Source organism: Chiloscyllium plagiosum, chromosome 44, assembly GCF_004010195.1.
Source record: "Chiloscyllium plagiosum isolate BGI_BamShark_2017 chromosome 44, ASM401019v2, whole genome shotgun sequence".
NCBI lineage: Eukaryota > Metazoa > Chordata > Chondrichthyes > Orectolobiformes > Hemiscylliidae > Chiloscyllium > Chiloscyllium plagiosum.
In genome coordinates, this window is record NC_057753.1 from 13119348 (window position 1) to 13140752 (window position 21405).

Sequence of the window (21405 nt, forward strand, 5' to 3'; positions counted from 1 at the left end):
TGTTTGGTTATGGACGACTTGGACCGAATGACTTGTATCTTTGCTGCATAACTTCATGACTGATCTGTAAGAACAGGCATTCTGTGTTCTTGCAATACTTGGTTAGAAAATCTACTCAATCAAAACATCAAATTGAAAAAAAAATTGAAGTATTCATGTTATCGAATATCAGTAGAGGTTTTAGAAATTTGAACTCATTGGTTGAGGCGTCTTATGAGTAAAATGTATTTTTTTATCCATCCCACGGTGCGATCCTGCTGCTTTGAAATATTCATTGCTGATTGAAAAACAAAATCAGGTCAGATATTTTGGGAAACTTTCTTTTCGCAAAGGTTTTAATCTATATAACCAGAAAGGAGACATTCCCTAATCACCTCCGTGGATTGTCCGAATATATTTGATATAAGAGGCAGAGGAAACCTGTCCCAATGGTGGACTGTTTACTCTTAGATTATGAAATATTTGGATATATTTTAATTTTGTGGTTTTGTTAGAATAATATTTTGGTAGTAAATGTTTCTCTGCAACCTTATGCCGACGCCCCTTTCCTTCTCTCTGCGCACCCACCATTCAGTGCAGCTTCGTTGCATTGCGGCAGAGTTTTTGTACGAGGCTTCCTCTGGGTACTGTCACTGTGTCTTTCAGTCCGCAGTAATACACCGCGCTGTCAGACAGCTGCAGCTCACCAATGGTGAAATTGCCTTCACTGTTCGAAGTGTCCAGAGACGATGAAAATCGAGTCCCCACTCCGTCTGCTCTGAAAGGATCTCCATAGTTAGGGATGTATATCAAGAATGTGAGAGCTTTTCCGTGGTACTGACGATACAGCTGTAAGGAGTATGACGTCGATTTGGTCGAGTATCTGAAATTAATGGTCACTGAGTTTCCTTCGAATACTTTTGTTGCAGTCAGCTCTTGTGAAATCCAGTCTGCACAATTAACACCTGAAACAAAATTGAAAAGCAACAACCATTAAGTTTCACATTCACGTTTTAACCAAATAATGTCAACAAGGCGCGAAAATACATCGCAAATACAAAGGAAACAGTAGTTATATGGAATGTCACCATGTATTAACATTATCAATTATCAACAACATTTTCAACTTCTTGTACATACCAGTTAAGAATGCTGCACATGTCATCAATGCATAAAATGTAACACGCAACATGTTTGCCCAGCAAATGGTGAGTTTGAACAGTAGGAACTGGAACTGAATTATCTCTGCTCTGTGGGAGGATTGAGCACTACGAAATGAAGTTAAGGGACTTGAACAGTTGATATTCTGTCATATCCTGTCTTACTGCCGACTGGTTCTTTCACATAAGCGTCGTCAGGCACCATCCAATCAGCTCAAGGCATTTCGTTCTCCTGTCTTGATGTCAGAGAGCGGTTCAGCAACACTTCGAATGTGCTCCACGATTTAATTAGACCATGATTCGCCACCAAGCATTCATTGTGCAACACAACTCCCAAACATATATTTTTCCTTGAAGACACACTAACCTATCAAAATAATTGAGAAAGAAATTCAAAGACAGTGCAATAGCTCCTCTTCTGGTGTACTGAATATAAGTAAAATAGGTATTTAATCTAATTATGGGCGTTTTACCGGGGACAGTCTTTAATCTCAATCATTGATGTGTGATAGCTCATGTCCTTATCGTAACAGTGCCCTAGCTCGCCATTAAGAGTGTTGCTTGCCAAGTACGAACAACACTTAAAACCAAACTAAGGAGGGATTTAGTGCAGAACACAAACATGAAGTTCAGAAGGAAATCATTCACAATAGCTGACCTTTGTAGTTTGTATTTGAATGTATTAAGAGCTTACAATAGTGCTCATAGATCTGTTTGTGTGTGTGCATTGCGGGTGGGGTAGATTAAGATTGCTTTGTCGGTTTTTGTCCAGAGTTTCAGTGACTTTCTGTCAGTGTGGGGTCAGCACACAGTAATATACAGCAGCGTAAGAGACACGAGCAGAAGCGATCTTTAAAGAACATGCTTTGTTTTCTTTTTCAAGAGTAGCAGAAATCCTGTGCGAGGAATCTGGACACCGATCGCCCTGCTCCATGTCGAATCTTCTCAGTAAATATCTCGGAGTTTCCACAGGAAACTGAATGGACAATTTGGCTGATGATGTACTGTATTTTGTTGGGCATAGATATTTCAGAACCTAGTCTGACCTTCCTGAAACGTTAGTTTAAGTAGATTCCAGGAAAGCGATTCTCGGCAACACCTTCCTCTAAAAAAGAATAAGGTGTCAAAAATCAGTCGTGCAACTGATGAAATGCACTTTGACTTAATTAATTCAGACTATCCAGTTGGCACAGCCATTATCATCAGCAGCAACACATATACGGGATACGTGGCATTATGCTCGACAGAAAACCATTCACTTCTTGATTTATTTTGACGTGACTGAACCCAGATCAAAAATAGGCTTCAATTCCGAGGCAGTTGAGGATTCTTTTCTTTGTTCCGATTGACTGATTTTTCTTATCTCAACAATATATGACTCATAGTTAGTTCATGGCTAATTGCAGTTGAATGTCTCCAATCATTTACCTGATATCGTTATGGTTTTCTCACCCCCTTGCTCCGTCTCACACTTTCAGACATTATGTTTCTTTCTTGGTTTATTTCAATTTCATTTCAAGCTTAATGGCTATGTACTCAAGGAAGCAAATAGCTCTCTGTAGGTAAACTGAAACGTGAAGTAATGCAAAATGTATTAAATACTCAGGTCTAAGTTAACGTCTGCAGCAAAGGTGCTCAATTAATCATTACAGTGAAAAGACCAGGAAGGAAATGAAAATTCGTCATCCACCTCCAAATTGTGGAGTCTTACACTTGGAGCCACCTTGCTGTGGAAAGTTCATAACTTCAACCAGTCTCTACTGTGACCCCAGAGGTTTGAAACCCAATGTCCCTAGTCATGCATTTGAATTACATCACTTTCAAAAGATTGCAGTTTTTTGGTGGAACTGGATCCAGACGTTTTAGAAATTAAAAAAAAAGCTTACTCACACCTAAGTTCTATAGAAGTTGAAAAGGTGCAGCAGTATATCATTCAGCCTTTTGACCCCGCTTCACCATTTCAGAATAAACAGCTTCTCTGATTGTGGCTTCAGCTCTTCTTCCGTGTCTGGTCCCAGAATACATTTCTCCCTCATAAATCAATTTTCTTTGTAATTCCACCTTGAATACATTCAATGGCCCAAATAGCACTTTTATGACAAATATGAATTCCAAAGAGAAACGACGCTCTAAGGGAGAAGTAAAAAATGTCAGCATCTCCATTTAAGTGGCAGTGTGGAAATTTTAAAAGGTTTGCCTCATAGTTCCATTGTGGCCAAGAAGTAATTTCATCTACTCAACATCCAAAGGTTTTTAACCACTTAGGATATTTCATGTTCTACACTAAACACCGCCTATTAATCTCATTGCGTTTTTCCAATGCGTTTGTATTTTTCTCTCCTGGTGCCCTTGATTGTCAACCTGGCACAGTTTTTGTGCAGGGGACTAGGCACTCCCATTCACTGTGGGTCGAAATGCACAGTAATACACGGCACTGTCTGTCAGCTTCAGGTTTTTCACTGATAAGTGGAAAGTGCCTTTGTCCCGGTTGAGATTCCCACGGAAGCGTTCAAAGCCGGGAGCCGTCTCATTATATCCAAAACTATCGGCTCTGAGCAGATATCGAGGAGCTTCCTGTGAATACTGGTAGTACCAGAACATGCCGTAGCTTGTAGTTGCAGCAGGTACCGAGTAATTACACGTTATTGCTGAGTCTTCACCCGTTAATGCTTCGAGTCGTTGTTGTGACTGGGACACTGAGTCTGCATTGCTCAACTCTGAAATTAAAAAGCGGACACACAGTGGGTTAGAGACAGAATGGGAAAGGGCTAATCCCCTGTAGATTGAATTTGAAATACAATGAGTATTTGGGCATGTCGTCTGTAGATTCACCTGAACAAACCTGTGAATAAGAGAATACCCAGAGTCAGGCAGAGTTTTAATCCCATTATTCCCAAGTGATCTCCAGAAGCTGAGACACTAATCACTCTCCGTACCATATCTGGAACTGGAGAAATTCAAACACCCGGAGAAGTGGTGTGTTTGATTAGCCTTTATCACCCCGCCCATTTCCATTTTTTTCGAACAACCACATGACGGGAAATAATGATCTTCAACAAATAATCAGAGAGTGCCCTCCTGTGGCCAGCAGCCAACCTTTGGTAAACACTCAGACACAGTCATGACCAAGTGACAGATACATACCGACTCATTCATGCACGCATGCATGCAGCCACAAATGTAAAACAAGGCACGAAAATCAAATGTGCTATGAAATTTTATAAGGTGGTAAACGAACCTTTCACTGGAGCAGTATGTTAGTGCTAGTCAGTACCTCATGTTCGATGAATGTCTCCTTGGAAAAACTGAGTACTTCTTTCAAATTGAATTCATCAGAGAGCCCCATCCCCACTCGCTCACGTTTGCGAGAGTCCCTTTATACCATACTCTATCAAATACCTTCCTGATGTGCAGGAAAACAATTTTCACACCGTGTCTGTTATGTTTGTACGTTTGGACAAAGGATGCAATAGGTTCAGGAGCCGAGTGGACCTGGTGGAAGGCACTTGAGCATCATGTTTGTGGCCAGCAGAGACCGCAAGACTTTCGGATGTACTGAGAATCGACAAGACACCGGCAGGACATCCATTATCTTGCCCTTCGCAATTTCATGCAGATTTCCACTACGGGTTAAACTATACCAGATGTTTCCTCCACGTGCGGGTTTCAGATGTTATTAATCTTTTGAACTCACATCCTGAACAACCGTCAGACGCTGACTATTTGAACTTTTACAAGGCTCAAGTAGGTATGTTATTGATAAACAAGAGAGTGGAAGGTCTTAGAGGTTAAATTGGAATGCTATGTCTGGTTACAATCAGAACGGTCATGATTTTATTTAAAAGTGAAGCACACTCTAGGTGTCACGTAGTCTAATCCTGGTCCTTGTTCCAATGTTTCCTCATTCATATTACAAACAGAATCTGCACAGTAATGCACCATGCTGTCAGACAGCCGGGGCGCCGAGTTTGTAAATCAGTACATTGGGTAATATTGCCCAATTTGACATTGGTCTGATCCGTGGTGCAGTGTTCTTGGAATTTGAACTGCAACACAGATAATGAACACCCGATTGCAGGTCACAAGCAAAAGAGATATCATGAGGACACACCCCACAACGTCCTAAAAATCTAATCCTTCTGATTGACCAGTTAATTCGCATGAAATAAATGTAAACTCTGATTGCTGTAAATCTTCATTGTTAGTTGTAAAGTAATTAATTTTGATAATGATAACTTTGGTTAGTCATCTATGAAGATTTTATATCACGTGATAAAGTAGCATAGCAGGTGATAAATGAAAGACAAAATGAATATTTTAACACTAACCAAGCTTATGGTAGGCAATGGACAGCCGATTCTAATTGGTAGTTGCGAGATCTCGCACTTCTAAGTAATAATTGAATACAATGGCGTTTATTTTTGTGTAGGGATTTTGCTACATCTCTAAAGCATTGTGAGATACATAGCACAGAATTAGACTGTAGAGCCAGAAGTAAGAGTATTGTTTATTGTCAGTTTGGTCGTGTTTACAATGCTCTCAAACGTTGACGAGAAACGTTCAGTGACGTTTGGATTCCTTTTTGTATTCCTTCCTATAATACGAATAACATTCCGTAGAGGGTGTCTAAGATGAAGACATTTGCAGTATTTCTACGTTTGATTGCATTTTTTTTAAGCTGCAGGTTACTGCGACCGTTCTTCCAACTTGAACCACCATTTCAGGGACCAACAGTTCCAAAGTTGCTTAATGGTTCCACTCAAAGCGAAAACCACGTCCAAAATCATCATGGTCGTCACCATTTACTACGTTCATATCCAACCTGCAACAATACTTTCGTCAGAACTCTCGAAGAGAATGGATATATGCTGGAAAGGAGATACTTACTGGGAAATAATAAAATGATCAGGAGCAGAAAAAGAAGCTTCTGCATGTTGCGGTGTGATTCCACAGTGCAGTCCAAATTGTCCATTGTCGGAACAAAAGTACATTCGCTCACCCAATTCATGTCTGATCCAATGAATGACAAACTGAGTTGGCAATGTGGCCAGACCGAGGACAGCAAAGGGAAGCTGAAGAAGACACTGGCGATGTTTTGTTGCTCTAGTATTAGCTGAGCGAATGTGTGATATGCGTGACTCTGACGTCCTCTTGTGTTGTCTCTGTGTAAATTATTCTGCAGGACAAAGCATGAAGTGTTGTTGAATATCGTTATCTATAGAGTAACTGAGAGAATATATATGATATTTTTGGAGATTGTGGAAGCAATTGTGTTTGCTGCTCACTATTTTCAACGATTTTATGCTTATTTCTCCAGTCGTCTTTTGTGTGATCCTTTTGCATTTCCTCCTTATTGGTGTGCGTTGCTTGTTTAACTTTGGATCCCTCAGTTTATGATTTCTCAGTCTATTTATTTCAGGTTGAATCTAAATCTCTATTTTCTGTTTTCTTTTTCTTCCTCTCTATCATTCAGCGACTGTATCTGTGCTCTTTCAAACCCCTGTGATCTTTATTTGTAGAGACAGTTGATGGTTTCAGGATGAACCGAAGAGAGTTGGCTGACAATGTCCATCACTTGGTCATCTCTCAATCAGTACCTTTCTTCATATACCCAAATGGATATTGCAATGTAAATCAAAATGCAATTCATGATCTGAATTAGATTTGTGCGATGAAAAACAAAAGGGTGATGCTCAAGGTGATGGTCATGTTCCCCAAAGGACTTACGTTTCAATCGTCTTCCTGTACAATTGTATTCAGATTAGAATTTACCAATACCTTAATTTAATCGAGTGAAAACATCAATCCAATGTACTTTCTTTTTAGCCATGTAGAAATACGTTGGTAAGCACAACACAGCTTTCTGAATATGACATTGTTAAGATACGTACTTCATTAAGTACGTATTTCATTCATTTCATTTTGTGATTTATTTCTTGTTTTATTGTTTTTTGAAGACACTTAGTAGTGAGATACCCCTTTTATATTTGCGTGTTATTTGCATCTTGTCTACAATATTTTTGCTTATCAGTTTGCCTTGTAAAATTCCTCATTTCATCTTTATTTCTGACTATAAAGATGTCAACACTTCGTCATTGCTGTGCAATTATAATCTCCGACTGCTTTCAGATTATCACTGCATGCTGAGAAAAAATGGCATCAACAACTTCGAAAATGACATCTTGATTGAGCGACAATTTCTGGTTTTGTTTATGAGATCTTAATTCTGGAATTTAGTATTGATGGCTTGTGATTGATACATGCATCGGAAGAGATTGATGTTTATATATTTAGGTGTAGCATCTAAGAGCCTGGAATGACTATATGAACATTTTTGACGACATTCTTGTGAATTGAGTTCTCTATTTTGCAAACAATAACAGCAATGAAACAGTGGCAGCAATATTCCCAGTAATGCAAGCGAGTCAAAATGGCAGCAGCAAACGGATGGTGTGGCCGGAATAACTGCCGACTCAAAGCTTAATGAATTATTGTGATGGTTCCCAGATGTGCTTGGAGTACATGGATTAGAAAGAACGAAGGTTGAACCTCGAGGTCTGTGTCAACCCTGCACGTGCTTACTGTTCAATTGATTGCAAAGATGCTTGGAGGAATCAGAATACGGAAACTTTTAATTTAGAGTGAGGCACATCAAACACTTCTATGCTTTTGAAAGAGTTGTCGATTTCTTTTATCCCCAACTGCAGCCTGATGCTAGGAAATTCACTGCCAGATATACCTCTGGCATGTTTCTGATCATATTGGTAGTTGTGTTGGAAAGTAAGAAAATTGTAATCAATGTTGTCATGCGCATTTATACTTAGGTTACTCGAAAACAGATTAGAACATGAGTTAAGGCCTTCTCTTTTAATCATATTTGATGAAGTTAGCCATCAGTCCTAAATATATATGAATGCATTTCTGCATGGGTGTTTAGACGCTGTCTTTCTGATAGATATAGATTTAGTCTCATTACAATTAGTGGCCCGCTCACATGCCTTTACAAGTGGACGGTGTGTGGATTGAGCCCTGCATATTCATGTCAGCCAATGGTGCTAACTGAATGGAGGACAGTATAGGATTTCTCCTGCTACTGCAGTGGTACTGCTCAGTAATGCAGTGCCTCTCTCGGTAACAAACACAGACTGCAAAGACATTGATACAGCCTCACTATTAGTTGCAGTTTAACTTCTGTAGATATAGAGGAGTGTCATACAAATACATATAATATGCATATACAATGTCTATCAGAGCGAGTCAATGCACTATGACGAAGGGAAGAGTAAGTAATTCCAGGTAGTATTCACTGAAATGATCGTAGGTCCTTTTCACATACTGCAACTTCCTGTAAAATAATTTACAGAAGAATCAGGCCAGTAAAGTTCATAAATGGCTTACTGAGCCATGCACTAATAGCATTGCAGCCGTTGGACCAATGTCTTAGGTATCCGTGATCACAAAGCTGGAGGAAGAGATCCCCAGTAATTTCTATGGGTGCTCATCATCAAACGACTAACTGTTTTACAATGCATCACAAATTATTTTATAATATAATTTTATTGAAAATTAAAGTAACAACTGGTCCTCGGCTATTCTTGATTAATGCTGTGCTTTATTTTGTTATTGGACTGATAACACTGTGATTCTCATTCTGAAGACTGAACTGCTGTTTCAGGTTCTCCATGTGATGTCGCTCTCTGATGGGCACGAACTGGAATTCTCAGCATACATTTTCAGGATGGCTCCGCTATTTCCCTGCTACTCTGTGGACTGTGCGGCACAGGGATACCAGGCGCTCTCTGAGAGAAGAGCCCAGATGGTAAATGAACTGATTTGATCTGATTGTTCAAAACAACAGAGTACCAATCTGGAAAATCGTCAGATGCATCACCTGAGATATACCATCAGTGAGCAGCGGCTGTCCAACAGTTTACTGGCCACTGACAGACACAATGACATGAAGCTGTTATGAAGATATTAAAACAGCAGAACTACCAGAGACAGCACCATATGTTCTCAATGTAACACTGGGTCGAGCAACTCGATTAGTTCGATGCCTCGAGACATGAACAAATTCAAATTCAGCCAATCTGTTTAAATTATACCAAGAAAAATGCCAATTCCCAATCAAGTTTCAATTGAGTATATTGACGATGTTAAAAGCTAATGACAGCATTCGGTGCTCTGGGATATATGACCGGGGAAAATTGAACAGTTGAGGGTATAACGGTCAAGTCCGAGGAATGTAACAGACTGCTTGAAAAATAGCTCTCTTAAAAGTACTTTTCGATCAGTAACCTGTAAGCAGATATTCCTAACAAGGAGAAAAGAAGTCACAGACAGATCCGAAGACAAGAACCTAAACCTGCCAGGTTTTGAGATAAGTGTCGTTTTCTAAATCTTAGTTGTGAGTTTTATCAGACTAGTATTATAGAAGGGAAAGTCACAGATAGGTTAGAGAAATAAATTGTACATAATGGTTAGTTAATTATTCTCTGTTATACTTCAAGAATTTTTTTTTTTACTTTGCATACTTCTTGACCACTCATCGTTTTACAGTTTACTGCACAGGGTTCATCTTTTCTGTGTTGCTGGTTTAAAGTTAAGCAGAATAGTTACCCCATTTCATAATAGTAACGAACAGTTAACTATTCAATCTCATCTTCCAATACTTGACTAATTGCCTTGTATTACTTGCTGTTGCAAGTACGTGTCGAAAATAAGCAGGGTTTTTGTCTCTACCGTCCTTAATAACTGATTTTAGGATCCTGGGAAACCGCTGGTTGAACAGAACTCTTCATATTTTTGGTTAATCCACTGCCTCCAACTTTAAATTTATTCAGCGGACACTGAAGCATCCAGCAATGGGAAACATTCATTCCTCTCCATTTATCTACGTTCATTCTTGCCCTTTCGATCTATATCGCTCACAATTTTATGCGTCCCAATCAGGAGAGCTTAACCTCCTATACTCCAATGAAAATAAGTCTGTCCATACCTTCTTCATAACTAAAGGTCTCCAGCCAATTTAACATGAAAGGAGTCTGCTCTGCACCCGCTCTTTCGCAATACATTTCTATACTGTGAAGTCCAAAACTCAATGCATTACTTTAGCTGCAGCCTAAACAATATTGTATGCGGTTCCGCCAAGACCTCACCGTTCTAAGCTCGATGATTTAGTTAATAAATACAAGTGCCCCGTTACTTTCAAAACTATCCCACCACCTTAACGGACCAGTGGACATGTAAGCCAAAGGCTCCCTGGTCCTCAGTGCTTTGCAATGTCCCATGGTTCCTTATGCATTCGTTTGCCTTGCTTATCCTGCCCGCGCGTATGACCTCGCATTCAGAAAGGTTGATTTCAATTTGCCTCTAATCAGTCCATCTGACAAGCCCGCCTATCTCATCCTGTAATGTTAGACTATCTTCCCACTATTGGTCACACGTATTTATGAATGATTCATATATTTCAATGAAATTACTGATTAACATTCATATCCTGACATTCATATTTAAATAAGTGATATAACCACAGACAGAATTATTCCAATGCTGACCATTGCTGAGCTCCAGTGAAATCAGGATTATAGTCATAAAACTTCGGCGGATTATAACAGTCTGCTTTCTGTCCCACACGAAAATCTGGATCCAAACAGCGTTTTTATTTCTTAATTTCAATGTGGTCTTACTTTTGTTATCAATCTCCCATGTGGGAACTTATCAATGCAAGGCTGAAGTGGCATCTTTAACACACCGTCTCGCTGATTCGAAAACATCAATCGAGTTGCTCAACCATGAACCGCAAACTTAATAAAACTGTACTGTTTGTTTTTAGTTAGTCTCTACCTATCCAAGTGCAAATTATTTCCTTGCCTCACAATTGCTTCTGATAGTTTGCCACTTGAGTTCAGAGTGAGAGATCGTAGTTTCTTGGTTTATCCCTTCCTTCATTGTTAAAAGAATGGTATCGCATTGACTGTCCTCCAGTCAGCTAATGAAGTCCTCAGGTAGATCGTGGTAAACAAATAAATGCATACAAAAACATGCTCAATGACGATGCTGGTTTTAACTGTCACAGAAATGTTGAATCAATCTTCGAATAACCTATGTGATTATATGGAACGGTGTCTTCCCAAGTAGGATACAACGCAGCGCCCAATTGCTTGTGTGCATCTGGGCGTATGCTTCTCTCTTCTTGTAGCTTTCTGTATCACTACCAACAATCTCCAATGTAACGCCCTCTTCTGTTGGTTTATCAGTGCATGATTCAGCGCCTTCTTATCCACTTCTGATGGCGACTCTCTGTCATTACCTGAGTTTCAGATTCATTCTCTCCATCTGTTGCAATCTCTCTGTATTAGTGTACTCAGCCTCACTTTGATTTGATAGACCATAACTTAACAAAAATCAGTTACAGATGGCGACTTCAACCTTAATTTTCCATCCGTCGAAATATAGGGTATTGAAAGTAACTGGCAGATATGGACAGACATACAGAGTGAGGACAGAGAAACATAAATAGATTTTATTCATTTGATGCAGATGATTTTGAGCATGGGTGAAATGTTATGCCTATCCCCACAGTTACCTGCAACGTAGAGATGTGAGCGTGTGTCTGGGAGGGACAAAGTCAGAGGTCTGACGACACCAGGTTAGAGTTCAACTGATTTCATAGTGCTGCTCCTTCTGTTAGAATACAAGCAGGTACCGTCAGACTTCTGAGTGAAGTAAAGAGAGAATTATGTTGCTGGTTGTCTGGTGCTACATGTATGCTTACTAGATCAGGCCAGGATGACAGTTCTCTTCCCTTGATCCAGACAACTGATTCGAGATAATCATTAATTCTTCATAATAGCTCTTTTTTGCTGATTTATAGTCTGCAATGGCGGGATTGGAAACCCTCTTCCGAGAATATTACCTAACCCTTTGGATAGAAAGCCTATTGACCAGACCACAAGTACTTCCCCTCATGTCGTGATTATTATAAAGGTGAAGCTGATCTACGATGATAGACGTGCTGAAATTAAGATTAATCTTATGTATAGTGATATGGGAAATGGGATTAAAGGGTTAACATTGAGACAAAGGCAGTTGGTAATTGCACGATGACTTTCATGTGGAGTGTGTCAGAATGTGGATGATGAACCCAATTGCCAATTTAAACCAAATACCCAGAAAACGTCACCTCGCATTGCAATCTGTTAAAAATGTCTGAGTGAAATAAGAGCTCTAATTTACTCTCTATAAATAAAACGTAATGATTAATTTACTTAACCCTAACCGGGAACACTCAGCAAAACCTTTAACAAACCGAACACTCTTTCCCATACCTAACCACTGCCGCTTAGCTGAATATAATTCTATTAAAATGCAGTTCAATAACACAATTATTGAACGTCACAATTACTTCATTTCTCAAAGTTCACAATTCTCTTATGCTGTCTTCCATCCAGTCTTCCTTCCGGTCTTCTGATTCTGCTATCTTCTCCCTGGGTCATCTTACTTTCAAAAGATACCTTTTGATGGATAGTGTACGCTGAAATTTCTTCGAGACAATGTCTTATTTCTTTTCAGATGGCAGTTGTATTGACAAGTTTTCACATTGCACACGGTTTTTATAGCCCCAACATTTTTCGCTCTCATTGGTCCGAGTCTGTCAATACAAGAGATTCAAACTCTATTCGGTTTTAGTATCCTGGGTACAGCTTACATTAATTGGTTAAATATGTCTTATTGTCGAAACAACAACCAAAATTCAGGTATCCATTTAACAGCCATTTGTTACATGTCGCCACTTTGGTACAGTCAGTATCTTCGCTGTTCTGTATTCCAGCAGTTGTGACTTTACTGCAAATTTACTTTAAAATTCAGAACGCACAATCTGTCTTCAAGTGAGCATACACTCCTTTGACTTTGTAACATGAAGAATTATCGGGTGATGGTGCATGGGTAATTTGGGCCGCATAAATTAGCTTTGTACCAGGATAACCTGTAACAAAATTAAGAAGCGATGCAGATAGAGAAAAAGAGTCTTCAGAGCAAGACTACTGGAAATCTGAGGAATTGTTTCCAATTGATGGAAGATGTTGGGTGAAAATTATCGGTTCTTTGGTGTAATGACACTGAGATACTAACACTTATCAGCAAAGTGCGACCATCTGATAACCCAAGACAGCAGATCACTGAAAGTAGGGTTTTAGAATGAGTGTCTTCTATGATAAAGTTGCTCCTTTGACAAGATTATGCATTTTTTTTCCAGAGAGGTCGTAAATGAATCAGACAGTTGAAATGGGTGATGATGATGATTTCGTCCATAACACAATGTTTGGCTTCCATAATCAATTTCAATCCATGAGAGATAGAAATTTGAGCAAAGAGAATGCCTCACGTGGAAAGGGGAAAGTAGATGTCGGTGAAGATCATAAGGATAATTTACTCAAGGGCAAAAAGGAAACCATTGAAGGGGACAGAGAAGTTCAAAAGCTCCAGTATTTTCACTGCAAAGAAGTAGGCTACATTAAATCACAATGTTAGTGGTTGAGGAGAAACACTGAGATGATGTAGGAACACAAAATAAGGCAGTGAATTTTGTTGGTGTGGTAACAGAAAGCACAATGGACGCTAGAGAGCTGCACTAGAATGTACAAGCGGGTCGGAGTTTGGTTATGGCGGAAGTGCCAGATCTTCTTAAACTATATACTGTGAAGGTAAAGTTTATTCACATTGGCCACGAACAGCAAGTGAAGAGGTTACAATATTAAGTGACACAGGATCCTTTCAGTCTATGATGCTGACAGATGAGGAGATGATGCAAGATGATCAGAGGATTAGATAGGATAGACAGTGAAAGATTTTTTCCTAGGATGATGACGTCAGCTTGTAAAAGAGGGCATAACTACAAATTGAGGGGTGATAGATTTAAGACAGATGTCAGCGGCAAGTTATTTGCGTAGAGAGTGGTAAGGGCGTGCTGCTACTATAGTCAACTCAGCCACATTAGGGAGATTTAAACAATCCTTAGATAAGCACATGGTTGATTCTGGGATAGTGTATGGGGGCCAGCTGAGAATAGTTCATAGGTCGGCGCAACATCAAGGGGCGAAGAGCCTGTACTGCGCTGTATTGTTCTGTGTTCTATGTTTTATATGTACTTCTGAAGGACTATTGTGAAAAAAATGTACTTGTAACAGGTTTAACGGTGAGACAAGAAGTGCTCAATTATGTAAAGTTAGTTTAGAGTGTCCAGTGAAGAATGGAGAATTCGTGGTAGGAGTACTGGATAAACTCTCACCTCCAGGAATACAGTTCGTTGTTGCTAATTATATCGCTGATTCACCATTAGGAGTGCTGCCTACTGTGATGGAATCTCGGGCAACTGAACTATTGTAGGACACAAATCCTGGACATTTTCCTGACTGTGTTGTAATGAGGTCACAAAATCACCATCTGAATCAGGAGAGAACAAAGATTATAGATAAGAACGTTGAAACATTAGCAGAAGCTTGTTTGATCAGATAGTTGACAAAAAAGGAGCTTATAGACGACAATGCAGACATCTTTAGCTCTGATAAGTTAACTGAGTTACAGCAAAAAGATGAAAGCTTAAAGCAATTGTATCAAAAGGCATAGACAGAAATTGAATTCGAATATATCCCTGAATGTTGTTATCTTAAAAATAATTTCTTAATGAGACCATCGCGTATTCAGGCAGATGAGAACTGGGCAGAAGTTCATCAAATCAAATTACCAGTGGAGAATAGAAATGAGTCGATGCAAATAGCGGATGAACTACCACTTAGGGGTTATTACGGCGTAAGGAAAACACAAGCTAAAATACAGAAACAGTTTTACTGGCCTGGACTACACAAGGATGTAGTTGATTTTTTTCCAGACGTGTCATAAATGTCAGATAATTGAAAAACCACAGTAGTAATAAAACCCGCACTTTTAATATCTTTTTGTGCATTTGAGGAACGTTTTTAAATAAATGTTTCTATTGGAAAGCTTTTTTTAAAACTTTTACAAAACATTTCCTATTGCCAGTGTCTTTTTTGATTGTGCGGGTCCCCTACCTCAGACAAAATGTGGGAATCAGTATTTGCTCACAATAATGCATGTGTCGACTAGATTCCCAAGGGTGTTCCAATATGCAATATCATATATAAAAGTGTTGGAAAGGAATTACTCAAATTTTTCACGGGTTACGGACTACCAACAGAAATACAATCACATCACGGGTAAAACATCACATCAAAATTATGTAAGAAAGTTATGGACAATTTAGGAATTAAGCAATTTAAATCTACTGCGTAACATCCAGAATTGCAGATAGTGCGAGAAAGGCGGCATCAGGTATTACAGGCCATGTTGAGGGCTTATAATCAAGAGTATTTCGATGATTGGGATAACAAAATTCCGTTTGTGCATTTTGCGATCAGAGATGCACAGGTTGCATCCTCCAAATTCAGTCCATTTAAATTAGATTTTGGCAATGAAGTGAGAGGACAGTTAAAATTTATTAAACCGAAATTGGGATATCAGGATTCGGAGACCACATATTTGGATTATGTATCAAATTTTACAGAACGATTAAATAGAGCTGGGAGTTGGCTAGACAGCTATCTATAGTATAGCAGCATACAAGGAAGAAGGAAAGAAATTTAAAATTTGCAATTTTGTTATCGGGGTAAGATTTTAGTGTTGCTTCTAGTGAAGGTCAACATTTAAAATCAAGGTCTTGTGGCCCTTATCAAGTTGAAAGGAAATTTAGTGAGGTGAACTACTTGATAAGGACTCCAGACAGAAAGAAATCTCACAAAGTGTGTCATGTGACTATGATCATAAATTATTTTGACAGGGATGGAAACCAAGAGGAGAATGTGTTGCTGATTACAACACAGAGGAAATAACCAAGTTCAGAGGATTCTGAATTGGACATTCCTCAAATTAAATTGGCTAATGAGAAAGTTGTAAAAAAAATTGGGATACATTATTGGGTTAACTTTCCAGAGGAAAATCTGAAATTATCTGACTGAATGGTTGCTATCACATCGAGAGATAAGGGGAATTAAGCTGGGAAGTACTAATCTAACCATGCATCATGTCGAATTAGGAGATGCTGTTCCGTTTAAGAAGCATTCTTTTGGCATAAACCTCTAAAATTAGCGCAGGTTCAAAAGGAGACTAAATGCATGCTCCAAGACATAATCGAAGTCTTTTACAGTGACTGGAGCTCACACATAGTAATGGAGCCAAAACCAAACGGTTATGTGTGGACTATCACAAAGTCAATGCAGTTACAAAGACTGATGCATATTCGATTCTGGGATTGGAAGAGTGTGTTGAGATAGTGGGACAAGCAACTTATATTTCTATGCTAGACTTGCTTGGAGGATACTGGAGGTACCTTTGTCAGAAAGACCAAATGCATTTTCGACTTTTGTCTTTCCGAATGGAGTATATGAGTTTAAAGTCGTGCCACTTGACAAGAAAAATGCACCAGCCACATTTCAGAGACTAACCAATAGGTTTATTGCAGGGTTACCCAACTGTGTTATATATATCGATGATCTAGTGATTTTCAGTCATCGTTATGTATGACATAGAAGGGACGTTTACAACATTTATCAGGCTTGTTCGATCGACTTTGGAAGGCAAGTTTGGTAATAAACCTGGATAAAAATGAATTTGCTAAAGCCCAAGTCACCTTCTTGTGCCATGTTATTGAACACGGATAAGTGGCCCCATGTGATGGAAAAGCAAAGGTAATTGGGTAGGTGCCCATGTGATCGAAAGAAGAGCAGTACTACCGGTCTGGGATTGAGAGAATGCCATCGAAAATGTGTACCAAATTTTAGCAGTGTGGCTGCTCCATTCACTGAATTGCTAAAGAAAGGCAAGAAGTTTCAGTGGGCAGTGGACTGTCAGAAGGCATTTGACAGCCTGAAAGCTGTGTTAACCATTGCCCTGGTATTAGCCACACTTAATTACGCAAAGCGATTCAAGGTGACTATCGAACAAGTGACGTGGATGTTGCTGTGCTCTTGCAAGAAGACGACGAGAAGATTGAATGACCTATCCGGTATTCCTCCAGGAAGTTGAACGTTCCTCAGCAAAAATATTCGATGGTTGAGAAAGAGACTTGGAACTTGGTGTTGGCATGACAACATTTCAGTGTTTCTGTTACCTGTAAAGTAACTGAGACAATCATGTAGGCTGATAAACACCCATTGATTTCTGTGGAAAAATGTAAGAGCAAAACTACTAGACTGCTACGATCGAGCTTGTTGTTACAGCCATTCAATCTGAAAATTATGCAGGTGATTAGACAAGAAAACATGATTGCCAACGCATTGTCAAGACACGATTGAGAAACGGAGGCATCCGGTGGCAGAAATACATCAGATTTGCACGTTTGTTGTAAATGTAATGTGTATGTGTGCTTTAGAGTACTAATAAATATTTTAAGGAGTTTTAAAATTAACCAACTTCGGATATTATCGGTTCACTGTTTTTAAGAGGGGAGGTATGACGAAGGTTATGCAGTACTTTTTTTTATTTAGAGGTCATAAATGACAGACACGGACAAGTCTGGGGTGTGGGGCTTGATTGCCAATCTGTTCATAGCTAACAGCACTGCCTCGGGCAGACGCTTTCAAGTTCCCTCTCTCTCTCTCTTTCTCTTTCTCTCTTTCTCTCTCTCTCTCTCTCTCTCTCTCTGACATTTCTCTCTCTCTCTCTCTCTCTCTCTCTCTCGCTCTCTCTCTCTCTCTCTCTGACATTCATCCTGTAAGAACTTGTGTTTGATTTTAACTTTTGTGCCAAGGAGTGTTTATGGGGATTGCTGCACATGTTTGAAAGAGTATCATTTCGTTGGAATGATCTGTTGGATTTCGGATAGTTTAAGTAAACCAATATTCTGTTTTCTGTTGTTTGTTTTTCATTCACTAATATTGTAACTGTCACTGTGAACATTGCTGTATCAAAATCTGGGAGAATCCAGAAGATGGGTTTCTAGTGCCTCATTGCACAGCGTATGCAAACGCATCGCTTCTCAATACCTTGTGTCTTATATTCCCTGGCCCCGCTTTCCAGGTAAAGATTGGCTTCACGATCTGCTTGTGCTCCCATGATCCAGTTCAATTGATCTTGGGGACTGAACAGTCACAGGGAGCTGGAGGTGAGACAGGGAAAGGCAGAAAAAGATGTGACATCAAGGTGCTAAGAGTTTGTCATTTGTGTAATCTCCTTTTGTTGAGGAAAGTCTGCCAGATGCTGTCATTTATAACTCGCAGGAGACACAATGGTTGTTTTAGTGGATTTTGGAAATTGAAGGTTGCACATCAGCAGTCTGTGGTACTATTTCAACTCAATGTCCATTTCAAACCCCAATTCACAGCAACAGGTCATACTGTCTGTAGAAGTCACTTGTGCTCCTCCGATTTTTTTTTAATGTCAAAGAAACCAGTGCCTTGGGACTGGGAGCTCACATGAAGAAATGGCACAATTCAGATCTTAAGGCTTGATGTTAACATCATTGCCCTTTGTCAAAATTCGTGCTTGCATCGCCAGGCCCAGAGTATGATTTCCTGCCATAGATGCCATGGTCACGTGTATCAGGCATTTTTGAAATTGGGTATCAGAGTAGCACATCAAAGGCTGCAGCGCCATCAGCTTTTTTTGCTGTGCTCAGTCTGACTACATTGTCCATTCTATGTGGGCCTCGCATTGTCATTAGTTGCACTCCGCTGCAGTAGGGCAGTTATGTGTATTTTTGCTCCAAAAGGAATAATGTGGATTGCAATGCTTTGCAATTACGTCCCACTATGCAGAACAGTCTCTCACTGCTCCTTACCATGCTATAATTTCATAGTAGGTATCTCCTTTCCAGCATATATCAGTTCTCTCCGAGTATTGTGACGAAGTTATTGCTCGGATTGAGATCGTAACAGATGTCCTGGTGATAACGATGATAATTATTAGACCAGGTTTTCTATTTGAGTGGAGCCACCAAGCAACATTGGCACAGCTAGTTCCTGAAATTATGATTGAAAAGGGAAGAAATGTCACAGTCACCGACATCTTAAGAATCAGTAGCGATCAAAAGTATCTACTGCTGTAGTAATCACGTGGACAATCTCATGGAATGTCATTCGTATTGTAGGAAGGAATTCAAAAATACATTCCGACGTCCCTGAACGTTTCTCTTCAACCTTTGACAGCATTGGCCAGATTGCCTAATGCAAGATCAGCAATACACTCTGCAGTGCAGTGCTGTGCTACGGAACCCATGGTACTCCGCAAATTTAGCAGATTTCATGCAAATAAATGCACACCAAACTCTTCTGGTTAATAAACAGTACATCGAGATCTCACAATGGAAACACAATAGACAGTTCATTGTTTACTCTAAGTTTTGTTAGTGTTAAAAATAATCTTAATATCTGTAATTTGTCGCTGGACCTCTGCGTTAACTCTTGATGTAAACTATTCCAAGATGACTAGACAGCGTTATCATTGTCAACATTAATTATATCGTAAATAATAATGAAGATTTACAGCAATAAAGAGGAAGACGTGATTAACTTTTATTTCTTGCGAATTACTTGTTTACTGAGAAGCAATGAACGAGAAACAATATATTAATGGCAAGTTGTGGGGAGTGCCCTCATGGTATCCCTTTGGCCTGTGAACCTGCAACTGGGGTGTCCTCCTTCCAAGCTGCAGTTTAGATTCCCAGAACATTTCTCTGTCGATCAGACCAATGTCAAATGGGGAACAATCTGGCTTACCATCTCGGAGCTTCAGCTATCTGACGCTGTGGTACGTCACTGTGCACAGATTCTCTCTGCAACAAGAAAGAGGTAGCATTGGAACAAGGAACAGCAGTAGACCGTGTGTCCCCTCAAGTCTGCTTCGCTATTTAATGAAACTATGGCTGATCTGTTTGTAACCAAATGTAGCATTCCCGTTTATCCCCGATGATCTTTCATCCTGTTGTTTAGCAGTAATATTTCTACTTCCTTTTAAAAATATTCGAAGAATTTACTTCTATTACCTTTTCTGAAAGTGAGTTCTCATGACTCACCCATAGAAAATAATAACTAAATATATCATCTCTGTTATGAGTGGGCCTTACACTACTTTTAAGAAGCGGCCTCTCCTTTTGCACTTTACAATCAGAGAAAACATCCTCTCCACGTCTACACTCGAAAAGACCACTCAGCAGAAACTGGCGCAGTATATGCTTCACGTTCCAGGGTCATAAGCACGTTTGGCGCAGATGGCGAACCCTATTCTGTTTCTGAATACATGACCATGGGACATAATACGTTTCATTGGACAGTTTTAATGCAAGTTGGGATTTAGTAACTCACCCAGGAATGCAGCGCCTCTTCCATTCCAGTGTTTTTTTTTAATATGGATCATGGAGAATCATGCAGCTTGAGACTTAGGATTCGAAATCCAATCTTTTTGAGTTAGGTTTGAAGGAGGTTCATATTTACTCTGAAGTTCTAATGGAGTACCATCATCAGAATATCACATTTTGTTTGTCATTCACGGATTAAATTACTCCTTATTCTGATAAAGGAATATAGCATCGACTTATTCAGTTCTTTGTCCAGAGTGTTGTTCTGGAAAGGCACTGTAGGTCAAGCAGCATCCAAGAAGCAGGAGAATCGACGTTTCAGGCATAAGACCTTCATTCAGATTGAGGCTTATGCCTGAAACTACGATTCTCCTGCTCCTTGGATGCTGCCTGACCTGATGTGTTTTGTTTTTCAAGCACCATAATCTTGTATCTCATCTCCAGCATCTGCAGTCCTGACTTCCTCCTTCTTCAGTTCCTCACCAAACTTGTGAGACACCATGTAAATAAGGGCGTTGATTCAGAAACTGAGTAACTGGAGAAGATCAATCATTTCTTAAAGGATGTACCACATCTCACTGAAATTATTTCAGTGAGGTATCACTTACCTGAAATCCGAGGAGCAGGAAACGTCCGACATAGATCAATTCACAGGAGGAAGCTTCATGAGATGGGGAAGAGCAAGATAATGGACGTCCTGCGATTTAACAGTTCTATATCTTGTCGCTTCTCGTAACACCTAAGCCTCTTATAGGTTTCTGCTGACCTTTAAGATGATGCTCAGGTGCGTTCTGTTCTATCCATTCGGCTCCTAATCTTATTGCATCCTTTGTTCAAACTTGCAAAAATACAGAAATGAACTGAGAGTCATATTGCTTCACCTCAGGAAGGCAATTG

At 39.6% G+C, this 21405-nt stretch overlaps 2 gene segments (V, D, J or C); both read right to left on the bottom strand.

Moving 5' to 3' along the window:
• Positions 1 to 570: 570 nt before the first annotated feature.
• LOC122543759 lies at positions 571 to 1202 on the bottom strand. The segment is given in 2 exon segments: positions 571 to 944; positions 1120 to 1202. Coding segments are annotated over 2 exon segments (426 nt in total).
• A 2322-nt stretch (positions 1203 to 3524) lies between these two features.
• Positions 3525 to 4078, bottom strand: LOC122543676. The segment is given in 2 exon segments: positions 3525 to 3856; positions 3982 to 4078. Coding segments are annotated over 2 exon segments (429 nt in total).
• Positions 4079 to 21405: the final 17327 nt, after the last annotated feature.